The sequence below is a fragment of the Protomyctophum parallelum genome (genome assembly GCF_964188405.1).
Source record: "Protomyctophum parallelum genome assembly, chromosome: 5".
Taxonomy (NCBI): Eukaryota; Metazoa; Chordata; class Actinopteri; order Myctophiformes; family Myctophidae; genus Protomyctophum; species Protomyctophum parallelum.
Genome location: NC_139702.1, coordinates 22,538,030 through 22,562,673, shown reverse-complemented (window position 1 = coordinate 22,562,673; position 24,644 = coordinate 22,538,030). Strand labels below are relative to the sequence as shown.

Sequence of the window (24,644 nt, the reverse complement as noted above, 5' to 3'; positions counted from 1 at the left end):
GAAATTCTGCACACATTCCCACTAGTTTAGTGTTGTGTTTCTCTGCTCTTTCAGGTGAAACCACACCCCACGATGAAGGCAGAAAGAGTGAGGAGGCGGTACCAGAGACCGTGCTCAGTCCAGGTGAGAAATGGGAGCCATGTCTCACTCTGGGTCGTCTTATACACCTGGGCAAAGTGGGCATACATCGTGCATCATGGAAATGGTCAGCAGTGGTTTATAAATTGCTCCAATTATCCCACAGGATCTTAGGATTTGGATTAGCATGCTTCTTGTTATGAGATCACTTCTCTATATAGAGGCTTTGCACGTGACATCACCGTACCCAGAGGTTATGTGGGAACGCCTAGTACTGATTGGCAAATAAATACTTTCTGGCCTTGATAGCCCATACATCCAAACAGAAAAGTCCAATCTGATTGTATTTAACAACTTTAAACATTGCAGCTTTATGGAAAGCTTAGCCTCAGTACCCAGGCTTTTATTTTTGTTCGCGTTCGGCTCAAAAAATGAAAGCCTGGGGGAACGTTAGACCAGAAAGCAGGCTAGGCCAGGCTATGGAAAGCTTGAATTATCTTCTTCTCTGCAAATCTTTGTTTCATATAAATCCACCTAGACAGACATGTTATGTGCTATGTTCTGTCAAGACATTTCGTGCTTATTTTTCTGTGTCAGAGTTTAGAAGCGGGCCACGAGTCGTTTTCCATAACGCAACGTCCTGCTGCCTCCTGCATTATGTGACTTTTAGAAACAGGTGGTACGCAGGACCATTGAGTGATTTCTAACAAACGCTTCCAAACTCCAATGATCCATGCTGCTCGATGTTTTGCCAATCAGTCTAGATGAGGGGGGCATGTCCCGGTGGAAATGTGATGCATGTGCAATTTCTCTATTCTAGCCTACATTTTCCATACGGTACAACCAACGTAATATAAGTGTCAAGATTATGACATAATTATGCCATAATAATGAATGCATTTAATCTTAGGTCAAGCTCCAGTTGAGGAAAAAGCGGTGTCCATCATAAGCCCAACCGTCTCCCTGGCCCAGAGTGAATCCCAGAATGATGCAGCGGGTGAAACCATTACGATCATCGAGGACGTTCCAAAACAGGTTAGCTGAGACTTCAGTGCCCAGTAACCAGCTCAGTGGCCTTGTTGTTAGAGTGTCTGCCCTGAGACTGGGAGGTTGGGGTTCAATTCCTGGCTGGGTCATACCAAATACATAAATGGGACCCAGTGCCTCTCTGCTCAGCATCAAGGGTTGGATTGGGACTAAGTCCCTGTGACATACTATAGCGTCATGTCCAGGGGGTGTACATCAAGCTGCCTCATGCTACAGAAACAGGAGATAGGCTCCTGACCATTGGCTCGACAAGGCTTACTTACCAGTACCCAAACTAGTGAAAATAGCAGATCTACAAGCTCACAATGTGATGCGAAGCTATTTTCACTTTTAAAATGCATGAAAGTCTTTAAAAAATAATGTAGGAAATCGTGACTAGAAATTGGCCCGTGACCCACAAATGGGTTCTGGAACCAGTATTCTGGAACCAGTGATGTACAGTAATAATAAAATAATAATACAAATATTACATTAACCCTCTGTCTGACTGGTGTAGGCGCAGCGTATTTGGCGATCCAAAAAGACTCCAGCAAGTAAGGCAGCACCACCTGTTGAGACATACCGTCTCCTGAAGAGGAAGAACATGATTGTGGAGTCTGTCCGCAGCCTCAAGATCATAGAGGGACTTTACATGTCAGTCACTCATATTTGTTAATCATTTTCGATCAGTTAAGCAAACTGTTGGCGGTGTCACAGTGTTGTACAGTAAGTGCAATACAGTAACAAACAGAGTGATTGCGGATGTAAGCAATGTCATCTTTCCATAGGCTTCAGAAGATGATCATTGATGAAGAGAAGCTGGAAGGCATCAATACTAAAGTTTGTAAGAAGACTATCATACGTCTAATACGCAGTCTGTCCAGAGAGGGCATGGTGAAGATGTTCACTACCACAGTTATACAGGATGGAATAAGCAAAAAGGTACACACACACGTACGCATGCACGCACCAGAGGTGAACAGTTGGGTGAATTCTTATGGTTTTTCAAGAGGCATTGGCCATTCCATTATAAAATTAAACACGTTTTCCAAAAATGTTTAATTTATATCTATGGCTTGTTTTTTAACTTCAAACAAGGAATGTCTTCCTGAACTTAATTTGAAATACAAAATTTGGGGGCACCCGCTGGTTTATAGATTTATCATTAGTACATTCAGTTTATGTTATTTTATTTTTTGCCATGCTTTTAATCCCTGTAGCACTTTGAGATTCGTAAGAATGTAAAGCGCTGACACACAGATCACAAAGGTGCATAAGGTGTAGGTAATTGGTGTACAACACTAGTAGCAGATGTACAGCAAAAGTTGAGCCTTTTAATTGACGATTTTCTTCACCTTTTCCTCTGCCCCGACACAGGTTGATTTTATCGTTCATCCCTCCATTCAGCCCAGTGATGATATAATGAAGAGTGCTATAGAACAAATTCGATTTCGGATCTCCGGCTCCTACACCGTTGCACGGTGAGCACAGCCATTTTATGTAGAACTTGAACTTCATCCACTGATGATGTGTGGATCAGCCCTGTTGTCGTTTTAATCCAGCGGCAAGTTGAACTCTTTCTCTCTAATGCCACACACTCCCTTTAAAGCAGGTGACATTAAAATTACTTTCCTAACTTAACATAGACTGAACCCTAGTCCCGCTATATAGAGCACCGAAGTCCTGACGTAACTCGCTCATCCCGACGATTCCCCTGGTTCGCGGAAGTAATTTCTCTATGGAGAATAACATGGGGTGATCTTAATATCGTCTACTATAAGAGTTGTGGTCCAAAAATAAACAAGCTGTCTCTGCGTTATTGTCGGGAAGGTGTCTCTGTATCGTTTGCAACAGTCAGTCACTCATGTATGATACAGTCTGCTTCTTGCGAAAATCTAACTAATTCAGCAGCAGTAACATTAGCGTTTTCTCTCAGTCAGTTTATTCTTCATATCCATATGAGTGAATCGGCCGGGGTGACATGTTTATTTTTCAAACACAGTTGTTATATGAGGCGATCTCAAATCGCCTCAATGGGGATTTCAATGCAACTAAACAAATACATGAACCTGGGGACTGACGCCCTCTACTGAAAGTGACGTCAGACTTCGGTGCTCTATTGCCGTTAGACGTAGTCTTTACATACTAATCATTGTTGTGCTTTTGTCCTTCCTCTCTGTGCTCCCCTCTCAGTCAGCAGCGGGCTCAAGAGAAAGCCAGAGAACGACAGAAAAAGGACAATCTGAAACAGAAACAGAAAGTGAGGGAGGATGAATCTCTTGACTTCAAACCCGTTGCAGGTTCGGTGTGTTTGTAATTTGTTTGCTTACTTCATTAATGAAAATGATTTCTTTACATCTTATGTCTCTGTTTAAACATGCTTCTTTATAGTTATTGTGGAAGTGTTTATCTATTCCCACATTTTTCGATTTCCGTTTCTCTGTTCTCCACAGTCAAAGGAATGAGCAAGGCTTGGGGTTATCAACCCAAGATGCATCGTCTGCGTGTAGTCCATAACTTCCTTTGGTACCTCATTCATGGGCACCCGCATCGACTGAAGTCCATGGGCACCCAAGCTTCCAGCCAGCCTCCCACGGATACAAATGCCTCCAACGTCGATGCCACACACACAGTCTCGCATGAAAACCCAGAGCCCTCAAATCCGTCGTCCTCAGGCAATGATCTCAACGTCAACGACAATTCACCAGATGCAGATGGACAAAGGACAGTCTCTGAAGACCTCGCCTCCAGCACCAGGGACTGGTTGAATGGAGGGTCACCTCAGCCAGATGGAACGTCTGCTCAGCCGGAGGGAACGCCGCCTAGGCCAGATGGAAGGTCTCCTCACCAGGAGATAATAGTGTCGGATGACCAAGATAATGAATTCAAGGACACGTCCAACATCCGTCATTTCCACCCAAATCTGAAAGGTGAGAATTGAAGTAAATGTTTCACAAGTCCCCAGGACTTTTTTGGTGTTATCCTTTTAGCCTTATTATTGTCTTGACTGTACCATGTGCTGTTTAAATGTTTTTGACTAAAGTATTCAATCGATGTTGTGTTCCTGTCAAATTTGATGCACTTTCACTTGGTTATATCATTCTGTAACTAATTTGGGCACATGTCTTCAATTAATCGTCTAGTTTGTTTCTGAGATATTGCTGATTATATTATCAAAATTGGTTTAATCTTTACCCTTGTCAATTGCATAAGTTCACACCAGGTGTTTCCTAGTGAACATTTATTCTTGCCTAACGTCCTTGGTTATTTTTCTTCCCTTCACCCTGCCATGTGTTGCTGTAGTTTATGTGGATGAAACCTCTTGGAAGAGATTCATCCCCCCGATTCCCGTACACAAGGAGTATGGCAGCAGTTGGGCCCTGGTTGGAGATATGCTCCTCTGCATGCCTCTCTCCATCTTTGTACAGATCACACAGTTGAACTATATGGTAAGCACACAATTTCAAATTTAAGTGCAGTCCTTGTTTAGAAGGTTGAGAATTGATGTTTTCATTGGCGGCCAGTGGTTGATAATCTCCTATCGGTGCATTTGATTGTGTGTGCAATGCATGTGAGACATGTTCCTGTCTCTGCACATAGGTAGAGGGGCTGAAGCCATATCTGAAGGACCCTGTGAAGCAACACTATCTTGTCAGATTCTTACCGGCCTCTTTGAAATTACAGCTTCTTTACAAACGGTAACCTACTCATTTTGTCTCTCTCCCTCTACCACGCTCTCTTACACAAAATTATACACACGCACATGTACCACATAATAAAATGGCGTGTTTCTGTCATTCTGTGTTTCATATTAGGCGGTACGTCTTCACTTTCCATGAGCACTTGCAGAGGCTGAGCTATATGGGTCTGCTCCACTTTGGTCATATGGAGAAGTTCCAGGAAAAAGACCAGGTACAACTTGTGTTGTGTTCCTTTTCGCTGCATCATGATTAGATAAACAGACTCCCAAAAATTACACCTTACCACACCTCCACCACTAGACTTATTATTTTATTTTTTATTTTTTAACTAATTTACCACCCCCATCTGGTGTCTGAATTGTGTACTCCAGGACGCCACACATTGATTTTTGTATTGGGGACACCTTTAGTTTGAATGCCATTTCACTCGGAAACTGAGAGTCAGGAATTGAAAAATCGCTATGTAACGGGTCCCGCGAATGTTTGTTTGTAACCGCGGATCTTATAGTTTGGGAAATGAGGCGCAAATCAAGCTTGTTTTGATCAAAAAAGAAGAATCCGAGATATTACGATTCTAAAAACAGTGTTCCCATAGACAGCGGAATTTTCACTTCCTTTCAGATAGTAGGCTGACAGGAAATGGGGGGGGGGTGACACGCAGTAAAGGCCATCGGGATCGGGAGTCAAACCCGCGGTACACTGCCAGACTGGATTACTAGCCAGGGTGCTTGACAGACTAACTAATCCTCCAGATTCAATATCATCAGAACTAGTCACTACCAGCAAATGTAATCAGTTTGCATCATTTTTTAATAACAAGATTCAAGGTATCAGGAACACGCAGAAACAACATGGTATGTATGGTGCAATTTAATTATATTGATGACAAAACACTTGAAGATGTTGTCTCCAGTTTGAATTCATCTACTTGTTGCCTTGATGTTTTACCCACTGGTTTTTTCAAAGCTGTTTTGGGCAAAAAATAGTAAATATTGTAAATGATTCTCTTCAATCTGGTATTTTTGAGTGGTGCAACTCCAAGGCACAGCAATGTCCATGTTCACCTATGTGCCTATGTGTTGGTTAATGAGCACCTGAGTGGTTTATAGGTAAAGTTATTGAAAAACGTAGTCGCTTTTTACTTTTAAATAATAGTTTTGACAAGTTTCAGTCAGGATTTCGGCCCAATCATAGTACTGAGACTGCACTCGTAAAGGTTCTAAATGACATTCGGCTTAACACTGATTCTGCCAATGTCTCTGTTCTTGTTTTGCTGGATCTTAGTGCTGTGTTTGACACTGTGGATCATTCAATATTATTACAAAGATTAGAGCACTATGTGGGACTCTCTGGAACTGTTATTCAGTGGTTCAAATCATACCTTCAGAATAGGAAATACTTTGTCTCTATTGGAAACTGTGGCCCTCATTTAGAGGGAGGGCAGAATCCATTTCTTCCGGCCTACGTCCCGGCCGTTCAGCACCGTCGGCCGGTCTTTTTATAGGTCGGCCGGTCGGTCCGAATGCATTTTTAGCGGCCGACGTGAAATACGTCGGCCGGCCGGTGCGATGGGTCGGCCGGTCCGTAGGTGCGTCGGCCGGTCGTTTGATATGTCGGCCGTTCCGTGATTAGGTCGGCCGGTCCGTGATTACGTCGGCCAGTCCGTGATTACGTCGGTCGGTCCGTGATTACGTCGGCCGGTCCGTGATTACGTCGGCCGGTCCGTGATTAGGTCGGCCGGTCCGTGGTTAGGTCGGCCGGTCCGTGATTAGGTCGGCCGGTCCGTGATTGGGAGGCGGTCCACCCCAGGAGGTTAGACGGGACAATAGTCCGATACGGGAGTATTTGTCGTAATTGATATGCTCCTATATCTTATTTTAATTGTATCTATTACAATCTGTATTCATTTTAAAGTGCACTGTTGCACTCTGTATTTGTTTTTATTCTGTAAAGCACTTTAAATTGCCTTGTGTATGAAAGGTGCTATATAAATCAAATTGCCTTGCCTTGGTGCCTGGACCGCTGAGCCACAGTCCAGGACACTAATTTAGTATATAAATCAGGCTTCACACAGGATTCATCAATCACCTCTCCCTCCGTTACAGGTGTTTGTTTACTTGAAGAACAATTCCACGATTGTTGACACGACCAGCTCTGAGCCTCACTACTGGCTGGTCAAAGAGCCGGCGGACAAACCGTTTGAAATGCGACACTACACGTTCAACACCATCGACGATGTGGAAAACTACTGGTTTGACCTTCTGTGTGTCTCCCTCAATACACCACTGGGTAAATGCAGGAGATAGATGATGCACAACAATATTGATTAGTAACGGAGCCATGAGGCCCATAGGGCCCGAGCTTATCTCCTGCTTCTGTAGTGTGAGGTAGCTTGATGTACATGTACCCATCCCCCTGGACATGTACAAGTAGACCCCCTGGACATAATGCTAGTACGTCGCAGGGACTTACCCATAGAGTATTAAAAGGATAGAGTGGAAGTTGCTCAGTGGCGTTTTGAAGCACCCGGAAGAACGCTCTATTTCCGCATTTTTTCCCCAATTTGGACTCCAAAATGCGAACGGGCGTTCAATGTTAATTGCCCAAATGCACAGGGTTTCCTTGTCATAAATCCACGGGTCCGCCTGCAGTCCCTCCTCTGACCAGTAGGGCCAAGTGCTTCAACGTTGGAGAGCCTCATTGGGGGCTTGGACTTACCCCCAATCCAACCCCTGATGATGATGAGTCTTTGGTATGACCCGACCGGGTATCAAACCCCTGACCTCCCAGTCTCAGGGCAGACACTCTAACCACAAGGCCACTGAGCTGCTTTGATTTCTTGATTTATAGTGCTTAAACAAAACATTTAAAATAATTTGACAATAGGCCATCTACAAGTGATGAGTCATGAGATCAGTATTAAAAAAAAGTATAGTATATACCGTATATATATTTTTTTCCATTTTTTGTCATTATTTATAATTTATTTGTGTTTGTGTTCTCAGGAGTGATCCGTCCCAAGAGAGGGAATGGAGGACTTCCTTTGATGGCAGAACGTGGCAGGTTCACGAAACTGGCATACTTGCTCAAGTACGTATAGATCTGCTGATAGACAAAATGTGAACTAACCCTAACCCTTGAACAGAGTTTACAATGTTCTTTCCAAGGATAATAGAGCGCTGATGGAATCGAAGTTAAAAAGATGTAGATTTTTAAACAAGATGTCAACAGACTTTGCTAAGTTATGTTGTTAGTTAATTACACTAATCGTTGGAGAACAGTGGACTGCTATGAGCTACTTCTTATGAGCAGATGAGAGGATTCTTTTTTGTATTTCTAGGCTATGTTGATGGCACAAAAAAAAAAATTATGCCAATGAATTGTTGTCACAATACATGTTTGTGTACATGTACATGTATCCTTGCAGAGGCAGTCGTGAAGTGTGTGACGACGGTTCGATTCCAGGAGATAAATGTGGTGCCGGAGGACTGGATTCCGGCTTCTTTGCGCACCTTAAACGCAACTGGGTGTGGACAAACTCTCTACTGAAGGCTCAAGACTCGGTTGGTATTTACTATTTAATGACCTTGGTTCTAATCTAAAGGCTTCCCCTAGGCTAGGGTTAATCTGATCGTTAATCTCAGACGAGTCCTCCATCGTCGCTTCCAGTCATCCTGGTTCTCCATACATCTGGCCAGCTCGTTGGTGCTTTGCGCTCCTGCGTCTTTCTTGAGTACATCCACATATGTTGATGTCGGACGCCCTTGTGACCGGTGCCCGTCTGTTGGTTCCCACAGCACTAACTTGCTGGCTGGCAGCTATTGGTGTCTTTGGCAGTGTCTTGCTAGTCTCATTCTCCTGGCTGCTATTTTCTGGCTCACCCTTGGTATTCCATCATACAGATTCTTGTTGGTACAATTCTTCTCAACCAAGGAGGTTGAGAAAAAACATATACAACGTTTCGGCCTCTGTGACGGTTCAGGATCATACGGGTGATGCAGTGATGCATGTCAGGCTGATGCCTTGGTAGTTGTCTGGCCTCGAAAGGTCCCCAGCCTTTGGCACCAGGATGATTTTGGATAGAGACCACTTGTCAGGCTTGTTGTTTAGCAGGGCAAGGTTACAGCACTGTAGGATGATGTTGTGGAGCCCGCAGTTCATTACGACCTCTGGGGGGTATGCCGTCTGGCCCAGCCCTTAAATTTGCCCTCTCTCAGCATGGCATGACTGACCGTGAAGGGACCATCGTTGATGTTGAGGTTCTCGAATCTAGAGAAATGGTGGTATGTCTTCATCTGCATTTTTGAGTGGTGCAACCACTCCAAGGAACAGCAATGTCCGTGTTCACCTATCTATGTGTTGTTCACCTATGTGTCCACCTACAGTATGTGTCCGCCTATGTGACGTTAATGAGCTGAGCACCAGTATGACTATTAGTACCAGTAGGGGTGCTGTTGTGCCAGAAACGGAGAGAGAGAGAGTGCTGCACTGTTGCCTGCTAATGAGAGAGAGAGAGAGAGAGAGAGAGGGTAGAGAGTTGCACCACTCAGTTCACACGTGTGTGATTTTTCCCAGCAACCTTCTGGAGTGGTTGAACCAAGTTGTCACCTCTTCCTCAGGGCCGAGGCCCTCCACCTGTCCCTCCTTGGTCCTCTTCTGTCCCGTAATCTCATTGATGACCCTCCAGGCCTCACCGTACTGCTTCTCACCATGAGCTTCCTGGACTCTCCGACAGGGCTGGACTGGGACAAAAATTCGGCCCGGGCATTTTAGCGTGAATTTGGCCCAGACCGGCCCACCACAACCAGCGCGCAGATAGCAGAAACTCTACCGCCCGCTCTGTCGCGGCACACACAAACAAACAAGCCCTAATACCACCACTTTTACAGAACAACATAGTCCTAAATGATACAAACCAACAGACAACTACACAACCCTTTTGTAGAGGGTTTATTTGTCACTCACTGAGTGTACTCAGGTACAGTGAAATTATCATGATGGCACTGGCAGAATGGCAGCACGCCCGGACCTTTCCTTCTGGCCTGCCGCCTATTGGCCTGCCTGCCTGTCAAAAAATAAGAAAAATAAAAAGTTTTTTAATCATGGCGGCCCCCTACGGTCGCAGCCCACCGGGAAAATGCCCGGTGGCCAGTCCAGCCCTGCTCTCCGAACCCTCTCCATCAGTTCCTCCTCCTTGATGTTATCATAGTTAGTACTGAATAAAAGCTGTTTGACTTTGTTCCGTATCCCACGTCTCTCTACTGTTGGTTCTCGTGCAAAGCCAAGCCGTGCTTCTCCGGGTGTCTGGACTGCAGGGTGGTTCTGGCTTTGTCCAGCACGGGCACACACAGCCTGGTCACCTCCTCATTTACGACAACGAATCGCCTGTATTTGTCATTAGGCTCACGAGTCCACACCCTCGTCTAGCAGCTGAAAGTGCCTCCTGACCAACTCCGTATACCTGGCTTGCAGGCCAGGGTCAGCCAAGAATGCCTTCCAGTCATACCGGATCTTAGGGCTGGGCTTGGGGACGCTGAGGCTCAGTCGCACCCTCATGGAGACCACCCGGTGATCAGAGCCCACAGAGCTGAACACGCTGTATGGCTCGGCGTTCAGGATGGAGTTCCTCCACTTTTGCCTCATTAGTATGTAGTCCAGCTGACGTAGCATACCTGTTGCTCGGTCTTGGAATGTCCATCTCTTGCCTGTCAGCTATCTCTTAATACAGACACTTCTCTGGACTCAACCACAACAACATATTGTGTATTTAAATGTCTTGGGGTATCGCAGAGATGGAACTTCACAACCACACACACATATACGTATACTGTACAAACATACTGTACATAGTGACAGTGTACATAGTTGTGTGTAAGAACATGTTTTTTTTTAAATATACGTTTGTGTTTGTGTTCAGAATCCCAATGCTGGTGAGTTGAACAGTAACAACAAGATCAGACTGAAGAGCCTTCTTAACAAGAGCAGTCTCAGGCTTTCTTTTGCTGGTGAGTCATATGAACACATCTCTTACTGGAATTCTTGCATTTACCCATTGTCCTGGCTGTACTCAATAAACCTTTTTAAGCTAAAAGGTTTTTAAGTCTATTATACTTACTGTGTGTGTGTGTGTGTGTGTAAATTCTAACAGGGGGATCCACAGCTCCTCGTTGTGTGACTACCAAATCTGACTGGATCACAACAGAAAATGTTGAGGTAGGAATTAAATCTGTGGCAATTCAACATGACACTCATTCTGACTGACTGACGGAGTGATTTTTAATGAATCCCCCAAGCAATAAATACAGTACATGTAGATACAATAAAGACTAAACACATTGGATCAAAGTCAACGGTAACAAACTTAGGTCATGTGTAACATTAATTTCTGTGGAAGCCAAAGTAAAATGCAAATGTACTTTGATTTCTGTAAGAAAGAGCACATACTGTATTGCTGTCGGCTTTGATCCAGTGTAAAATCGCCTATGCCTGTGCTGCCCCATACAGTGGAGCAGCCGTGAGATAGGTTGCAACGGAACAATTAACATCATTAGATATTTGATTAGGCTCCTCCGTGGGAGATGGGGGGAGGGAGACAGGGAGTGACACGCAGCAACGGTCATCTGGATCGGGAATAGAACCTGTGACACGCTGTCAGGCTGCTTTAGAGCCTATATGTGGCTTAACCGCTAGGCCAGTGGTTCCCAAACTTTTGAGCTTTTGAGCCTGTGACTCAAAAGAGAAATTTGATCTCCCCGGGACCCAAACTAAAATATCAGATCTACAAGCTCACAACATGTTGCTTCGTGCCACGTTGTGAACTTGTAGATTGGCTATTTTTACTACTACTTCAACATTTGTTTTCTAATTGGAATTTATTAGATTTTCCTTTGATTTCTTCATGAGATTACTCATTGAAAATCATTGAATTTGTTTTTAATTCATGAAACATATTCATTTGGGAATGATTTTTGAAAATGTTTTGAAATAATACTTTCAAAAATAAAACTTTCCCAAAAATAATGGGACCCATAAACATTTGTCCGCGACCGACCCATTGTTTGGGAAACGCTGCGCTAGGGCTAGGCCATCCGTGATCCCGAGCTGGATGTTTTTGTTTAGGTGTTTTTTTTCATAGAGTGCATGCATGCATGTAGCTGTGCAGTTAAGCGCAAACACAATGGAACAAAATGCATCTGTGTGTTCTTGTATTCATATATCCTCCCCCAGGTGTCTGAGGAGCCTGCCAGCAGGAACCAGCAGGTGCTTGGAGGTAGACGACGGAGAAGGAAAAGACTCAGGAAGGAGGTTGTCAAACCCCCACGCAAGAAGAGAAAAGGTAAGACGGTCTGCATTTACATGATGGCGGTGGAAGCAACCATGCGAGGCACCAACCTGCTTGTTGTTAAATCTCAACCTGTGGGGCGGGACCCCCAAGGGGGTCTCCACGTGATTTTGGGGGGCCCCAGGTGACAATCAATGAAATTACAATTTAAGGACTTTTAAGACCTTTAAGAACAGACCATAACTGCATCAAAAGTAATCAACAAACGATGCTATAAAAACTGGTCAAACATTGGCCCAATCTGGGAACCCATTGGCAAAACAAAGGAAAAACAGTGCCATCTTTAACAGGAAAAGAGAGACTAACATTGGCCAAACTGTTAATTAAACCGTTAATTAAGCTAATGGAACCACTGCAGTTGTGTTAGTCATATTGTATTATCATACTCACAAAAAGTGGGTACATAATGTAGCTTTATCTTCACTGATTCACTGAACTTAATTGCAGAGCCCAAAACACGCAGCCTGGCCCACGATGAGACGGACCATCGGGCTCTGAAGAAAATGACCAGACGTCGTGTCATGTGGACCATACAGGAGGACTCTCTGATGATGCTCTGTAGTGTGGCCTCACATCTGCTCAACAGCATGGTACACACACACACACACACACTATCGCTCTGTCACTTGTTTCTCACACAAAAATGTTCCATTATTTTCAATCAGTCCATTTTAGCCTAGCCCCAGACATGCATTATGTTCTCGTGGAGTTATAACAGTATAATGTTGATGTTGGTGTGTTGTAGATGACTAGACCGTTCGTTCCCTACTGTGTGGTGAGGGATTTGCTGCACACAGAGTTTGAGTCGTCTCAAGATAAAACGTCTGTAGCCGTCGGACGACGTACGCGAGCCATCCTCAAGAATTCTCAGACACTGCTGAACTACAGGTTGGTAACACGGCATGGCTACAAACAGAGTGCTATTTCATGACATTTCCGAGCACATCTCATTTGGCTCCGGGCTACATCACAGACCTTTTAATTCTCTATGACTGAGAATGGGCTGAATTGATCCAAATTCGACTTTACGCAGGCCAGGTTACTTTTCACCTGTGCAAATATTAAAACTATTAACAAGAGCTTGGGACTTTTCCTTTTTCCATTTCCTGAAAAGTAATGCTTCTGGACATACAAGGTTTCCACCTGAAACGATACAATTAGCGAGACATGACCAAAGCATTTCCCCAGTCAAAGACGTTGAGAACCCCTGTGATATGTCCTCCGGCCAGTGCATTAACCTTAACCTTTGGTTGCAGGGTCTGTTTAGCTGAGGTGTACCAGGACAAGCCTCTGCTCCAACTTCTACAATCAAAGAAACCCACTAAACCGGATGACCCTCAGGTGTGTGTGTGGGCACATTATTATTATTTTGCTAGAGAGTATGCCCATATGTATTTTTTTCTGCCTTTTATTGATAGATTTACTGTAGGTTGAGAGAGATGGGGGGCGACACGCAGCAAAGGTCGTCATGATCGGGAGTCGAACACTTGACAGGCTGTCCGGCTGGATTACCAGCCTAGGTGCCCAGGCGGCTACACCAGCCACCTGGGCTGTATTTATGTGTTTTTGATCACCTGTTCTATAATACTGTGGTTCTCAGTATTATAGAGGACTGCTGCTATTCATTCTAATAACCATATTTATCAAGACAGCACAGATCGGTGAACCAATAGGATCCACTGGCTGTTTTCGCCAATGAAAAGCATTAGCTTGTTGAGACTAAAAGAATAACTACATTGGAACACAGGTTCTTGTTTGTTTTCCTTTTCTTCAAAAGTAACAGTTTTGGACATACAAGACATTCCACCCGACAGTGCTGTGTATTTGTGTTGCTGTATTATCAGGATTGACATTTGTGTCATGTATTTGTGTAACTGTATTATCAGGATTGCGCTGCAGCGTTCTCCGAGTTCACCAGGATTCTGAGGCAGAGGTTCAGCTCTGACATGAACTCCGGCAACTTATCCGTCCCTGATACCAGAGAGGAGCTTTTCTCACGGTAACAATAGGACTGTCAACATCATGGCATTTTACTTGACGATTAATTGTTCATTGCAAATTGCAAATAAATGTGATTAACAATTCAATTGGCCTTTTTTTTGGCATTGAACTTTGGGACATATCCAATTTCTAAATAGGTTTATTTTTTTGGCTTTGTCAACAAATAATTGCAAAGGGCAGATAATATGTTAAATATGTAAAGCAATTACTGAGACGTTTAATAATTTTGAAAAATTGTGAAAATGGCCCATTTACTAGCTCGCAATGCGGCACATCGTGAGCTTGTAGATCACAATGCTACATTTGTTGTTCATTCCAGGTTTAAGGTTTTTACCATAGATGAAGGAAAGGGGATCTGCTCTGAAGACTCCATCACTTGGTAGGCATTTGATTGTCATTTCACATTTTCATTGCACACACATTTAGAGACAATGTATGTACAAGTTAATAAGTGTAGTGTGGGTGGGTGTGCGCTCAGTTTATTCATAATGTGTGTGTATATGTCTCTGTCTGTCTGTCTGTCTGTCTGTCTTGCAGCATAGACGACATTCATGCCATCGTGTTGAATAACCTGATGCAGAGCACTCTGGTGTTGTCCAACCCTCAGATGAAGATATCCAGGTCTTTCCAGGTATAGACAATACACCACACCCCAACACACAGACCACACACCTGCTGTCATACCTCGTCTGTCTGCAGTGGTGGACAGTAACGAAGTACATTTCTTGGGTGCTGTACATTACTTTCACTCCGCTACATATCAAAGACAAATATTGTACTTTTCACTCGGATCACTCCACTACATATGTCGGACATCTAACATAGGAAAAAGTACAATATGATATCAATTCAAATTTCTGCTAAATATTTTTAAAGGCATATACTTTTGGAAAGTATTTTTTGAAAGAAAGCACTCCAGTACTCAAGTACACATTTTGACATACTGTAGCAACTTGTAGTTAAATAATATTTGACCCGGATTATCGACTCAAGTGCTGGGGTTGAGTACTTTGTCCACCTCTGTTTGTCTGTCTCCTCCTAGACCTTCCACATCTACAGTAAATACAGTCAGGAGGTGTTGTGCCAAGTGTTCGTCCAGTGCAGGAAGAAAGGTCTGGTTAACCGCCGTCGTATCAGTAAGAATTATGTACCCAAGAAGACCAGAGCCCTGCCCATCCTGCCCATGTCCTTCCAGATGTCTCAGATATACTTCAGGTAAAGACGTCACTTTGGTCCGGTCCAGCAATTTCCAGCCTGGCCGGGGGCAGTGAGAATATAGCAAGTGGGCCCCCAAAATAACTCCCAGATTGATGAGATTTGTCTTTTTTGCTCATCCTGACACTAAGCTAGCCCACTCCTTATCTTTAGCTTTATCATTGTTATTGTTATGTTGATGTTGATGTTGATGACCTTACCGCACGACATGCAAAGTGATTACCAGACACACTAAGCTACAGCCACCACAGTAGAATACCATACAGTAGAAATTAGAATACAATATATGCACCCCAGTCTGGAGGCATTTTTGACCTTTTTCTTTTGCACTCCTTATTTACAGGTATTTTTTGTGGCGTTTCCCTGTCACGTTGTGCACAGATGCCTTCCACTTCATAAGGACCGTGAACGACACCGGGGCCGGAGACAGGCCTCTCATTGCATTCTACAATGAAACCGAGTGGAGGGAAGGCTTGGAAGACAGGGGAACGGAGTCGGGGGAAGGACGTCTGAATGAGAAAGAAAAGGCAGAAGGGGAGAATTGCGGGGAGAAAGAAAAGACGTGTGATGAGGAGAAAGAAGCCAGACCAATGGCTGAGCTGCCAGAGGGTCAAATGGAAGCAAATGATGGAACCACGACGGAGATGCCTGAGCCGCCAGAGGGTCAAATGGAAGCAAATGATGGAACCACGACGGAGAGCAACGAAGTACAACAAACTGAGGAGAACCGAGATGAGACGGAGAGAACGATCAAAACAAAAGAGCCGAGCCAGCAGCTCAGCCTAGAGGACTCCGTGACGGTTAACCCATCTACTGCGGAGCATGCAGGGGGCCCTGCTAACCCGGAGGAGCAGGCTGGAGCCATGCCACCATCGAGCCCTGCAGCCCAAGAGGAACCCCAAGACTTCGCAGGGGGCCCTGCTAACCCGGAGGAGCCGGCTGGAGCCGTGCCACCATCAAGCCCTGCAGCCCAAGAGGAACCCCAAGACTTCTCTAGCATGGTTCCATTCTCTCTAGACTCCCCAGGGGGAGCCTGTGCAGCGTGCCTCAGCCTCATGACTCTGGGACTGGTATCTGTGCATGTGTCCATACCCAAGCAGGTGGTGGTGGTGGACAGCAACCTGGTGGACAATGAGGTTACCAAGAGGTGAGATTGCGATTCACACTTTCCTGAACACGCCTCCGCTGTGAGCTGAACTCACAGGGCGCTAATAAACGATAAGCTATCACTAATCTAGATACAAATGCTTTCTTAATTGCATTATCTAAGCACCTGCATAGCCTCGCGTAGCCAGCCTTCAATCTGCATTTGCAATGCATATTGCCCCAGGCAGATTGAGGCGCATGAACACGTCACGCACACAGATGAACTGATGAGTTGTCTTTTCTGATGAATTGTATCTATTGATGAATTGTCTTTTTCTGATGAATTGTGTCTATTGATGAATTGTGTCTTTTCTGATGAATTGTGTCTTTTCTGATGAATTGTCTAGTATGGCAACACTGGATGAAGACGACGATGATAACAATGAAACAGAAGAGTGTGACGCGAAGAAAAAGATGGAGCTGAAGAGTCATCAGGCCTCGCACACAAATTACCTGATAATGCGAGGATTCTGCAGTCCAGGCATAGGTAGTGTTTTTGTGTCATATGATCATATCTACTTATTTCTAATAGATGGATGTTGTCTGATGAGATGAAACCACATTGCACTTTACTTTAAGTGCAAACAAGAAATGAAGTATTGAGCATATGAATTTCACTGAAGATATCTTTGCACATTATGATGATGCATGGCAGCAGACCGAGACCAGACAGTGTAAGTAAGTAGGCAGGGTTATCAGCCGAGATACGGATTGGACTCCTCAAACATTGAAGGAAGCATGAGGTCAGTCCGTTGCTCTCCCCAGGTTGGAAGAGGGAGTGTAGCGCCCAGGATTACATTGACACTGGGTGAAAAAAATGGGTTAAAATTGTGAGATAAAAAATAAAAACTATACTATACTATAACTATAAAAATAATTCATGCCATCGAATGAAGCTTTGAATATTCAATTATTTTGGATCATCCCTACCTTCTAATGTTACTTTTTTATATTTTATTTTATTTGAAAGAGAAATATCCCTTGTAAGATGGTGCATGCCAGTAGCTGACCGGATAGTGTGTCAACTTCATCTATTGGATAACCACAAGGTCCCTGGTTCGATCCCAGGTGGAGACGTGTGTTGCTTGCATGTCCATCCTCTCTGCCTTAAAGTTTCTGTACTGTCCTATCTAAATAAAGCAACAAAATGCAAAGTATTAAACTATCCCCTCAAGCTCCCTGGTAGCTTGTCCAGTTGGTGTCATACGCAAGTGGGGATCAGTTACGCATTTGCTACAAAATCTTCATTGATCCTAACCATAGTTGAAGTTAAAGGACAACTTTAGTTTTTTTCAACCAAGGTTCCATGTTTTAGTTTGTTATTAGATAAAGTAAAAGATGAGTGTTAATCTTTTTTCATTTGCTGCTTTCTTTCGTTTTAGGGATTTTAGCTGTTTTTGACAGGGGGGCGGGGGCATTCGAGCATTGGGCTAAATATGTATTTTTTTACACAATTTTATGGTGATTTATTTTTTTATGGTTTACTATAGTCCCAATAAACGCCAGGAAATTACATCTGGCCACAGAAGATCACAGGATCTACTGAATGTGAAGGTAGCCTACTGGGGGAAGGCTTATACTGTGTGTGTGTGTGTGTGTGTATAGGCTAATATGTCAGTTTGTCACATTCAATAGATCCTGTGATCTTTTGTGGCCAGATGCAATTTCTTGGGGTCTAGTAGGACTATAGTAAATAATAAAACAATAAATCACCATAAAACTTTGTAAAAGAAATACATATTTAGCCCCATGCTTGAATGCCCCCGCCCCCCTGTCAAAAACTGCTAAAATCCTTAAAACTAAAGAAAGCAGCAAATGAAAGAAAATTAACACTCATCTTTTACTTTCTCTAATAACAAACTAAAACATGAACCTTGGTTGAAAAAAACTAAAGTTGTCCTTTAAGAAAATGTGTCTATGTCGGATGGATGGAGTACTGAACCGTCTATACACACATACGTATAGATTGATCGATGGATATAATGGTCAGGGCACCACAAGGCAACCACTAAAACCTTTCATGTTGTTTCCCCTTGTAGCTAAAATACGTAACCTCAGCATCACCGACAGCATTGTGGTGGAGTCGTGTTTTTTAAGAGTGCAGATGCGCACCACCCCTGCTCACCAGATATTTAACATGGAGCGTAAGTACACACACAGATTTAAGACTTCATATCCAAGTTTAAAAAGTTGTATCCTCTGGGAAATAAAGTTACCTCTCGTTCCTTTCAGACTTGCCACCATTGGACTTCACCAAATGTGGTCCATCTCTGCTTCCTTCCATACTCACTCACTCTCTCCAACCTGCTTCTTTGAGTTCTCCATCCACTGTGAAGGAGTGTGAAGTGCGTTTGATTCAGCAATATGGCTATGCCCCTCAGGACCTGGAAGCCTGTGCTACGATACAGGGGAGCTTAGATGCAGCGGGTGTGTGTGGCTTGAGTAACCGTGACTTGTACCAGGCACACAAGCACCTGTCGGAACCACAACCTGGTCACACCAGGAACATACAGCAGTACATGCAGGTAAAAAGAACAAACAGAAGTTGCTATGTCCTACAATTGTTTTTTTTCTCTCTCTCTCTCTCTCTCTCTCTCTGTGTGCTGATTAAATTTTTGGTCATTTGATTGGTCCAGGATCTGCAGGAACAAGGTCAGGTGGTGCAAGTTGGTGGTTTTGGGCCACGTTGGGTGCTGATGGTCCATGCCAGCCCGTGGATTCTGACATCAAAATCCAGGCCCCGGTCACATTCCCGCAGAACCCAGGAAGGAAAGCGCCCCTGGAAAACCCAGCACAACATCCCCTTCCTTCGCAAGAGACACCACGAGAGATGCTATGACAAGCAAGAGGAGCCACCCAGGAAAAGACTGGCTAAGGAGAAGGAGGGGGCAGATGGGCTCTCAGACAGGACATGGGGTGTGGATCAAAATGGCAGAGAAGAGTCAGAGAAACAGGAGAGAGAGGAGGAAGGCAAGAAGAGCACAGACGTTGCATTGTTGAGCCAAGAAGAGAAGGACGCGAGTCAGTCGCTGCCTGAGGCTGAGATGGAGCCGGTAGAGCTGCCAGAGAACATGAGAGGACTGGAGAATAATGGAATCCAGGAAACCGAGGTCACACAGGAGCAGGGGCGTGGAAAGATTAGGACCAGGTCTGCAGGTTCACTATCATCACCACCTTCAACAGCACCAGCTGATGATGATGATGATGATGATGATGATGATCAGTAAGTAGCGGAGAGTCACCTTCAATTTAGCTATAGATCACCAACTCATTGTTATAGTTGTTTAGCGTTTACAGATTCGATTTTGATCTTTGCTGTTGTGTGTCCAAACAGAGATGATGTGAGTTTCATCAGTCGACCGTGGCGTTTGGTGGAGAGCAGCCTGAACCGGCCCGTGTGTAAAGGCATGATGGAGGCCATTATGTTCCACATCATGTCCCGGCCTGGACTCACACAACAGTCACTGGTGGAACACTATCAGAATGTACTGCAGCCAACTGCCATATGTGAACTCGTACAGGTATTTGCGAACGCACTGAGCACTAACTATGAGACCCTGCAGATCATGTCTGTCTCTGTGTGTGTGTGTGTGTGTGTCTGTCCCACTGTGACACCACCCACCCGCCACCAGAGGGCGCAGCTGTAGCACACACACACACACACAGGGCGCAGCTGTAGCACACACACACACACACACACACGCACACCCACACACACACACACACACACGAGCTGCGTTCGCTTCCCGCGTTTGCGCGTCTTACTTGTGCTCTCTCTGGTCTGTCTGTCTTTCTTTCTGTCTTCTTATGCTCTTGCTTTCTTTCTTTCCTTCCTTCTTTCCTTTCTCATACACATAAAAGTGCTTGATATAAGTTGTCGTGCACCGAAAATAGAAGATCTTCAATCTCGTAGAGCTGAGAGAAGATCTCATAGCTCATAGATCTTCTATTTAGGGTGTGTGACACTAGCATGCTAGTATTAATCCTCCTCATTCACCCCTCTCTTCTCCACAGGCACTAATAGAGTTGGGCTGTGTGACAAAGAGAGTCCTGGTCAAACGTCCCAAAACCTCCCTCTTCTCCCGTCCTGCACATCAGACAGTATCAGGCAGCACAGCAGGCACGGGGACAGAAGAGGCAGATGCAGTGTTTTATGAGCCCACCATCAGCTGTTGCATTCGGCTCGCTCAGGTGTTTCCCAATGAACCCGACTGGAACTACTTCTCCCAGTTATAACACATAGCGGAGCGTGTCCAGACCGCTACTCAGTATTATTACGTTGGCTCCTTTAAATTCCATTTTGGAGGTTTGCGAACCTGCACATCTGCAACTAGAGAAGTATTCTGGGCAGTGGGCACGCTCAGCGGTGACACAGAGATCTGCCAGGTTCAGCAAGGTTTTTATTCAGATCTTTGACGATACGTTTTCACTTCTGGTTTTACAGAATAAATATTTTTTTTAATTATTTTTAACTGGAGTACATTTCGTTTCCTTTCATTGTAAACATATTTATTTTGTATTTTAATATTGTTTTTGGCTGTTCTTTTTTTACAAGAATTTGCTTGGAATTGTAAATAAATGTCCCAGCTATTTCTTCATGCTGTGTGCTTTTGTTGTAAGTGCATCAATGCAAACATTATGCTTGAGTGAGGAATTACATGTCATGGGTGAATGGTGCTCAACATTGGATCCGGGGACCCCAAGGGGTCCATTGGGTTGGGCTGAACAATTGATAGTTATACAGCAATCCCTCCCAACACTTTGTGCTCAAAATGGTAAACAAATCTCTGATAGTTAGGAACCAAATGGACCCTTAAGGTCTATTCTGAGAAGGTACAAATGTACACTCAAAATGAAATGACCACTGAGGATTTAGAGTATAGTTTGGGTTCCCAGCATTATAATATCACAGGTCAATCTGCGAACCCATTGGCAAAAAATGTAAAAACCACCCTCTTTTCCTTTGAATTTGAGTCAACAGTTTGTCTCGAGAGACTAATAACTAATCACATGGTTTGCAAGCATTTCAAACTGGAGACCTTGAAAGTGAGATTGACTGGTTTTTAGTTTTAAGTACAACTGGGGCAGCAGTGGCTCAGAAGGTGGAACCGACATATGAAGGTTCCCGGTTCGTTTCTGTGACGTGTACATTATATGACTACAGTGTGTGAATGTGAAATACAATTTCAAACACTCGAGTGATCGGAAATACTAGAAATCTTGTTACATAATTGCAGTCATTTTTCCATGTTAAAGTTTGGCTTTCCCATACAATTCATTAACATGGCATATTGGGGCGCAGATGGCCGAGTGGTTAAAGCACATAAAGGCTCTTGTGATGCAGCCTGACGGCGAGTCCCAGGTTCGATTCCTGATCCTGACGGACCCTTGCTGTCTCTCCCTCCTGTCAATCTTCACTGTACTATCAACAAACAAAACGAGGCACAGTTGCTAGTGCTGTCTGCCTCACAGCTAGAAGGTCCTGGGTTCGATTCCCGCTCGGGACGCTGTGGGTGCTGGTGGCGTGTTTCCTCCTCCGCGTCATCAGTGCCCATACCCGAAGGCGGGTCCCCCAATGATTTGTGGGGGTCCCCAGATGATTATAGCTTAATGTGCAACATTGTTTTATCAATCAACAGTTATACAACTGTAACTTTTAATACCTTTTAAACTAATAATCAGACCATTACTACGTCAAAAGTAAGCAACAAACTATACTATAGTGTGGAGACTCCGTTTCAGGTAGGCAGAGGTCAAATGCTGTGTTTTCTTCTAGTATTACTGAATGTGTCACAACTCAACTGTAGGCCTAAGTCCTTTTCAGCACTGAAATAAAACCATGCACACACAAGAGAAAGCAATGTGTGATGTGATGTGTTCTGATTCTGAATGTTTTGACATGTTGATTAAGAATCACCAGTAGATAAAGGAAGAACATCAATCGTTGCAAATAGGCAAGGCTTCTACCATTACCTCAGTGGTTTAACTTGAAGAAATTCTGTAAGTGAGGAAATGCAGTTAGGGATGTTAATGGTTAACCGATCGAGGTTTAAGCATATAACGTAAAATGTATCCCTTGGGAACACCACAGGAGTTGATTGATAGATCATCTGTAGTATTTAGGCAGACCATGTCTGTGTTGCTTGACAGGCTGTTAGCTTGAACATAGGACCTTGTATGTAGTATGATGCTGCCTTTTTAGAGTGTGCATGCTGCTGTGTTTGCTCACACCAGGCATGGGAGTGGAAATAGCTGGAATGTTTCCTCTCTGATAAGGAGCTCTTGACACTGAAACAGCAAGTGAGAAAAGGAAGCAGAGAGTGGGGGGTTATGCTGAGGGTGAGGAAAGAAGAAAGTGTAAGGATTTAAGGTGAAAACAGATCAGGTTGAGCATACACAGAATTTAATTGTCCTCAACATTTAAACCACCCTAACTATTAAGAGGAGCTTGGTTTGAACCAATGTTCAATGTTGAGCTACTGCCGGCCTATTCTTCCAGCACTATAGCATTAGATTTATGACAGATAAAATGATGTTGATGATGCAGACAATAAATGTGTGGCAGAAGGCAGGAGTAAAGGCATATAGGGTCACCGTCATCTTTTCCGTTATCAGGCTCTGTGGGAGGCGAGGGATTCCTCAAAATCAAGTGATAAACATCATCAGGAAGTTAGTCATGCAAGAGGAAGTCTGTGTGTGTGTGTGTGTGTGTGTGTGTGTGTGTGTGTGTGTGTGTGTGTGTGTGTGTGTGTGTGTGTGTGTGTGCGCGTGCATGCTGTGTGTGCCTGTGTATGTGGGGTGGTCTACAGTTAGCTATATACACCTCAGTAGCAAGCAAGCTTATATAATATTTTGATTGATTGATTGAAAATGTTATTCTGCTCTGGCGCTGGGGGCGTGTTCCCTCCTCTAGTGCCCACCCTAGATGGGGTTTGCGAAAGGGCCTTCCTCTGTGTAGTTTGCATGTTCTTCCCGCGTCCCCTAGGGTAGTGATGCGCCATCCTGTTGAGAGGGTTATCTAATAGTCCAATAAACAGGCTGTACACTTAAAATTATGGATTCACAAGATCTGGCATTTATTGATTGCCCACAATTATCCCAAATTGAATGGTCATGTGATATATACATGTGAACAGCAAAGACATATATGAAAGCAAATACGACCTGTTACGTCACGAATTCGGATTCGATCATTATCAGTCCACAGATTCGGGGCCCCGCGAAGCACAGGACAGAGAGCTTGTCTATCCTGGAGAATTCTGACGTGTCCCCCTCTGCCCTGACAATATATACAGTACAGTAGCAATCTCACTGAAGTGACCTTGCATACACACAGCTCAGGCGGCACACTCTGAAAGTAATGGTAACTGCTTGAAGGGTCTACTTTACCCCACCAGCCCTCCTTGGTAATGAGTAATCAATTACCAGATCCACTTGACCTGATGTTATCATACGGACGTTCGAGGGGCACACCAATTCAGGGACGGTAGAACACTGCATTCAGGGGTTAGTGGTACACAGACATTGAATTCCAAAAGATGAAAAATAAAAAAGAATGACAATTAATAGTCAGGTCAATCATATGAATAGAAGTACATTGCGTCACTGATGCGGAAATCAAATCAACCATAAATCACATTGTACATATCAAACTTCTTGTAGTATTTTACTTATTGTCAGACATCATTTTGAGGCATCGTGCAGGTGGACACTGGTGGTGTGGAAAACCAAGTTAGTATGCGTGTGGAAACCTGTAAAATAGTAAAACCACTCCTTTTTTGGGGAAACCAACCACTAGGAACGTTCATTTTGTTCCTACCATTCGGCATTGTTCCATGTCCTGCACACTGAAAACATGTTGGCAAAAATTGTACTCCGGGATGCCCTTGGGGGGCAGAGTTCTCGCGCGGGGGAGGGATGGGCAATTGTTTATTTGCCCATCCATCCTGTTGTCCAGTGGGTAATTGTTATCGCGAGTCGCAACCCGACGTATAGGCCTTGAACTGATTAGGCTCCGGTATGCAAGGCACAAGGTGACAGGGCAGTTCGCACTTCCCATCAGGTGATTTTAGGACCAAACTCGTATCCCCCATTCGAACCCGAGACAGGGCCGTCTCTGCTCCAGGAGCGGTGGC

At 44.2% G+C, this 24,644-nt stretch overlaps 1 protein-coding gene across 2 annotated transcripts in view; it reads left to right on the top strand.

Moving 5' to 3' along the window:
• The window catches only part of gtf3c1 (general transcription factor IIIC subunit 1), a 30,373-nt gene extending 9,276 nt beyond the window's left edge, over positions 1-21,097 (top strand). The window contains exons 11-40 of one of the 2 annotated variants that reach the window (XM_083766060.1): positions 55-123; positions 989-1,113; positions 1,622-1,758; positions 1,893-2,046; positions 2,482-2,585; positions 3,298-3,404; positions 3,558-4,034; positions 4,408-4,553; positions 4,705-4,802; positions 4,920-5,016; positions 6,911-7,094; positions 7,811-7,895; positions 8,233-8,368; positions 10,723-10,810; positions 10,954-11,018; positions 12,033-12,141; positions 12,595-12,737; positions 12,893-13,035; positions 13,404-13,488; positions 14,034-14,146; positions 14,468-14,527; positions 14,686-14,779; positions 15,191-15,363; positions 15,707-16,510; positions 16,857-16,996; positions 18,549-18,653; positions 18,742-19,034; positions 19,146-19,732; positions 19,844-20,030; positions 20,524-21,097. In XM_083766060.1, the coding sequence (XP_083622186.1) occupies positions 55-123; positions 989-1,113; positions 1,622-1,758; positions 1,893-2,046; positions 2,482-2,585; positions 3,298-3,404; positions 3,558-4,034; positions 4,408-4,553; positions 4,705-4,802; positions 4,920-5,016; positions 6,911-7,094; positions 7,811-7,895; positions 8,233-8,368; positions 10,723-10,810; positions 10,954-11,018; positions 12,033-12,141; positions 12,595-12,737; positions 12,893-13,035; positions 13,404-13,488; positions 14,034-14,146; positions 14,468-14,527; positions 14,686-14,779; positions 15,191-15,363; positions 15,707-16,510; positions 16,857-16,996; positions 18,549-18,653; positions 18,742-19,034; positions 19,146-19,732; positions 19,844-20,030; positions 20,524-20,745 (5,330 nt within the window). In that variant the 3' untranslated portion in view covers positions 20,746-21,097. Of the gene's footprint in view, positions 1-54; positions 124-988; positions 1,114-1,621; positions 1,759-1,892; positions 2,047-2,481; positions 2,586-3,297; positions 3,405-3,557; positions 4,035-4,407; positions 4,554-4,704; positions 4,803-4,919; positions 5,017-6,910; positions 7,095-7,810; positions 7,896-8,232; positions 8,369-10,722; positions 10,811-10,953; positions 11,019-12,032; positions 12,142-12,594; positions 12,738-12,892; positions 13,036-13,403; positions 13,489-14,033; positions 14,147-14,467; positions 14,528-14,685; positions 14,780-15,190; positions 15,364-15,706; positions 16,511-16,856; positions 16,997-18,548; positions 18,654-18,741; positions 19,035-19,145; positions 19,733-19,843; positions 20,031-20,523 lie in introns of those variants that run through there. The other variant, XR_014569309.1, reaches the window with a different exon arrangement.
• The last annotated feature ends 3,547 nt before the right edge of the window (positions 21,098-24,644 follow it).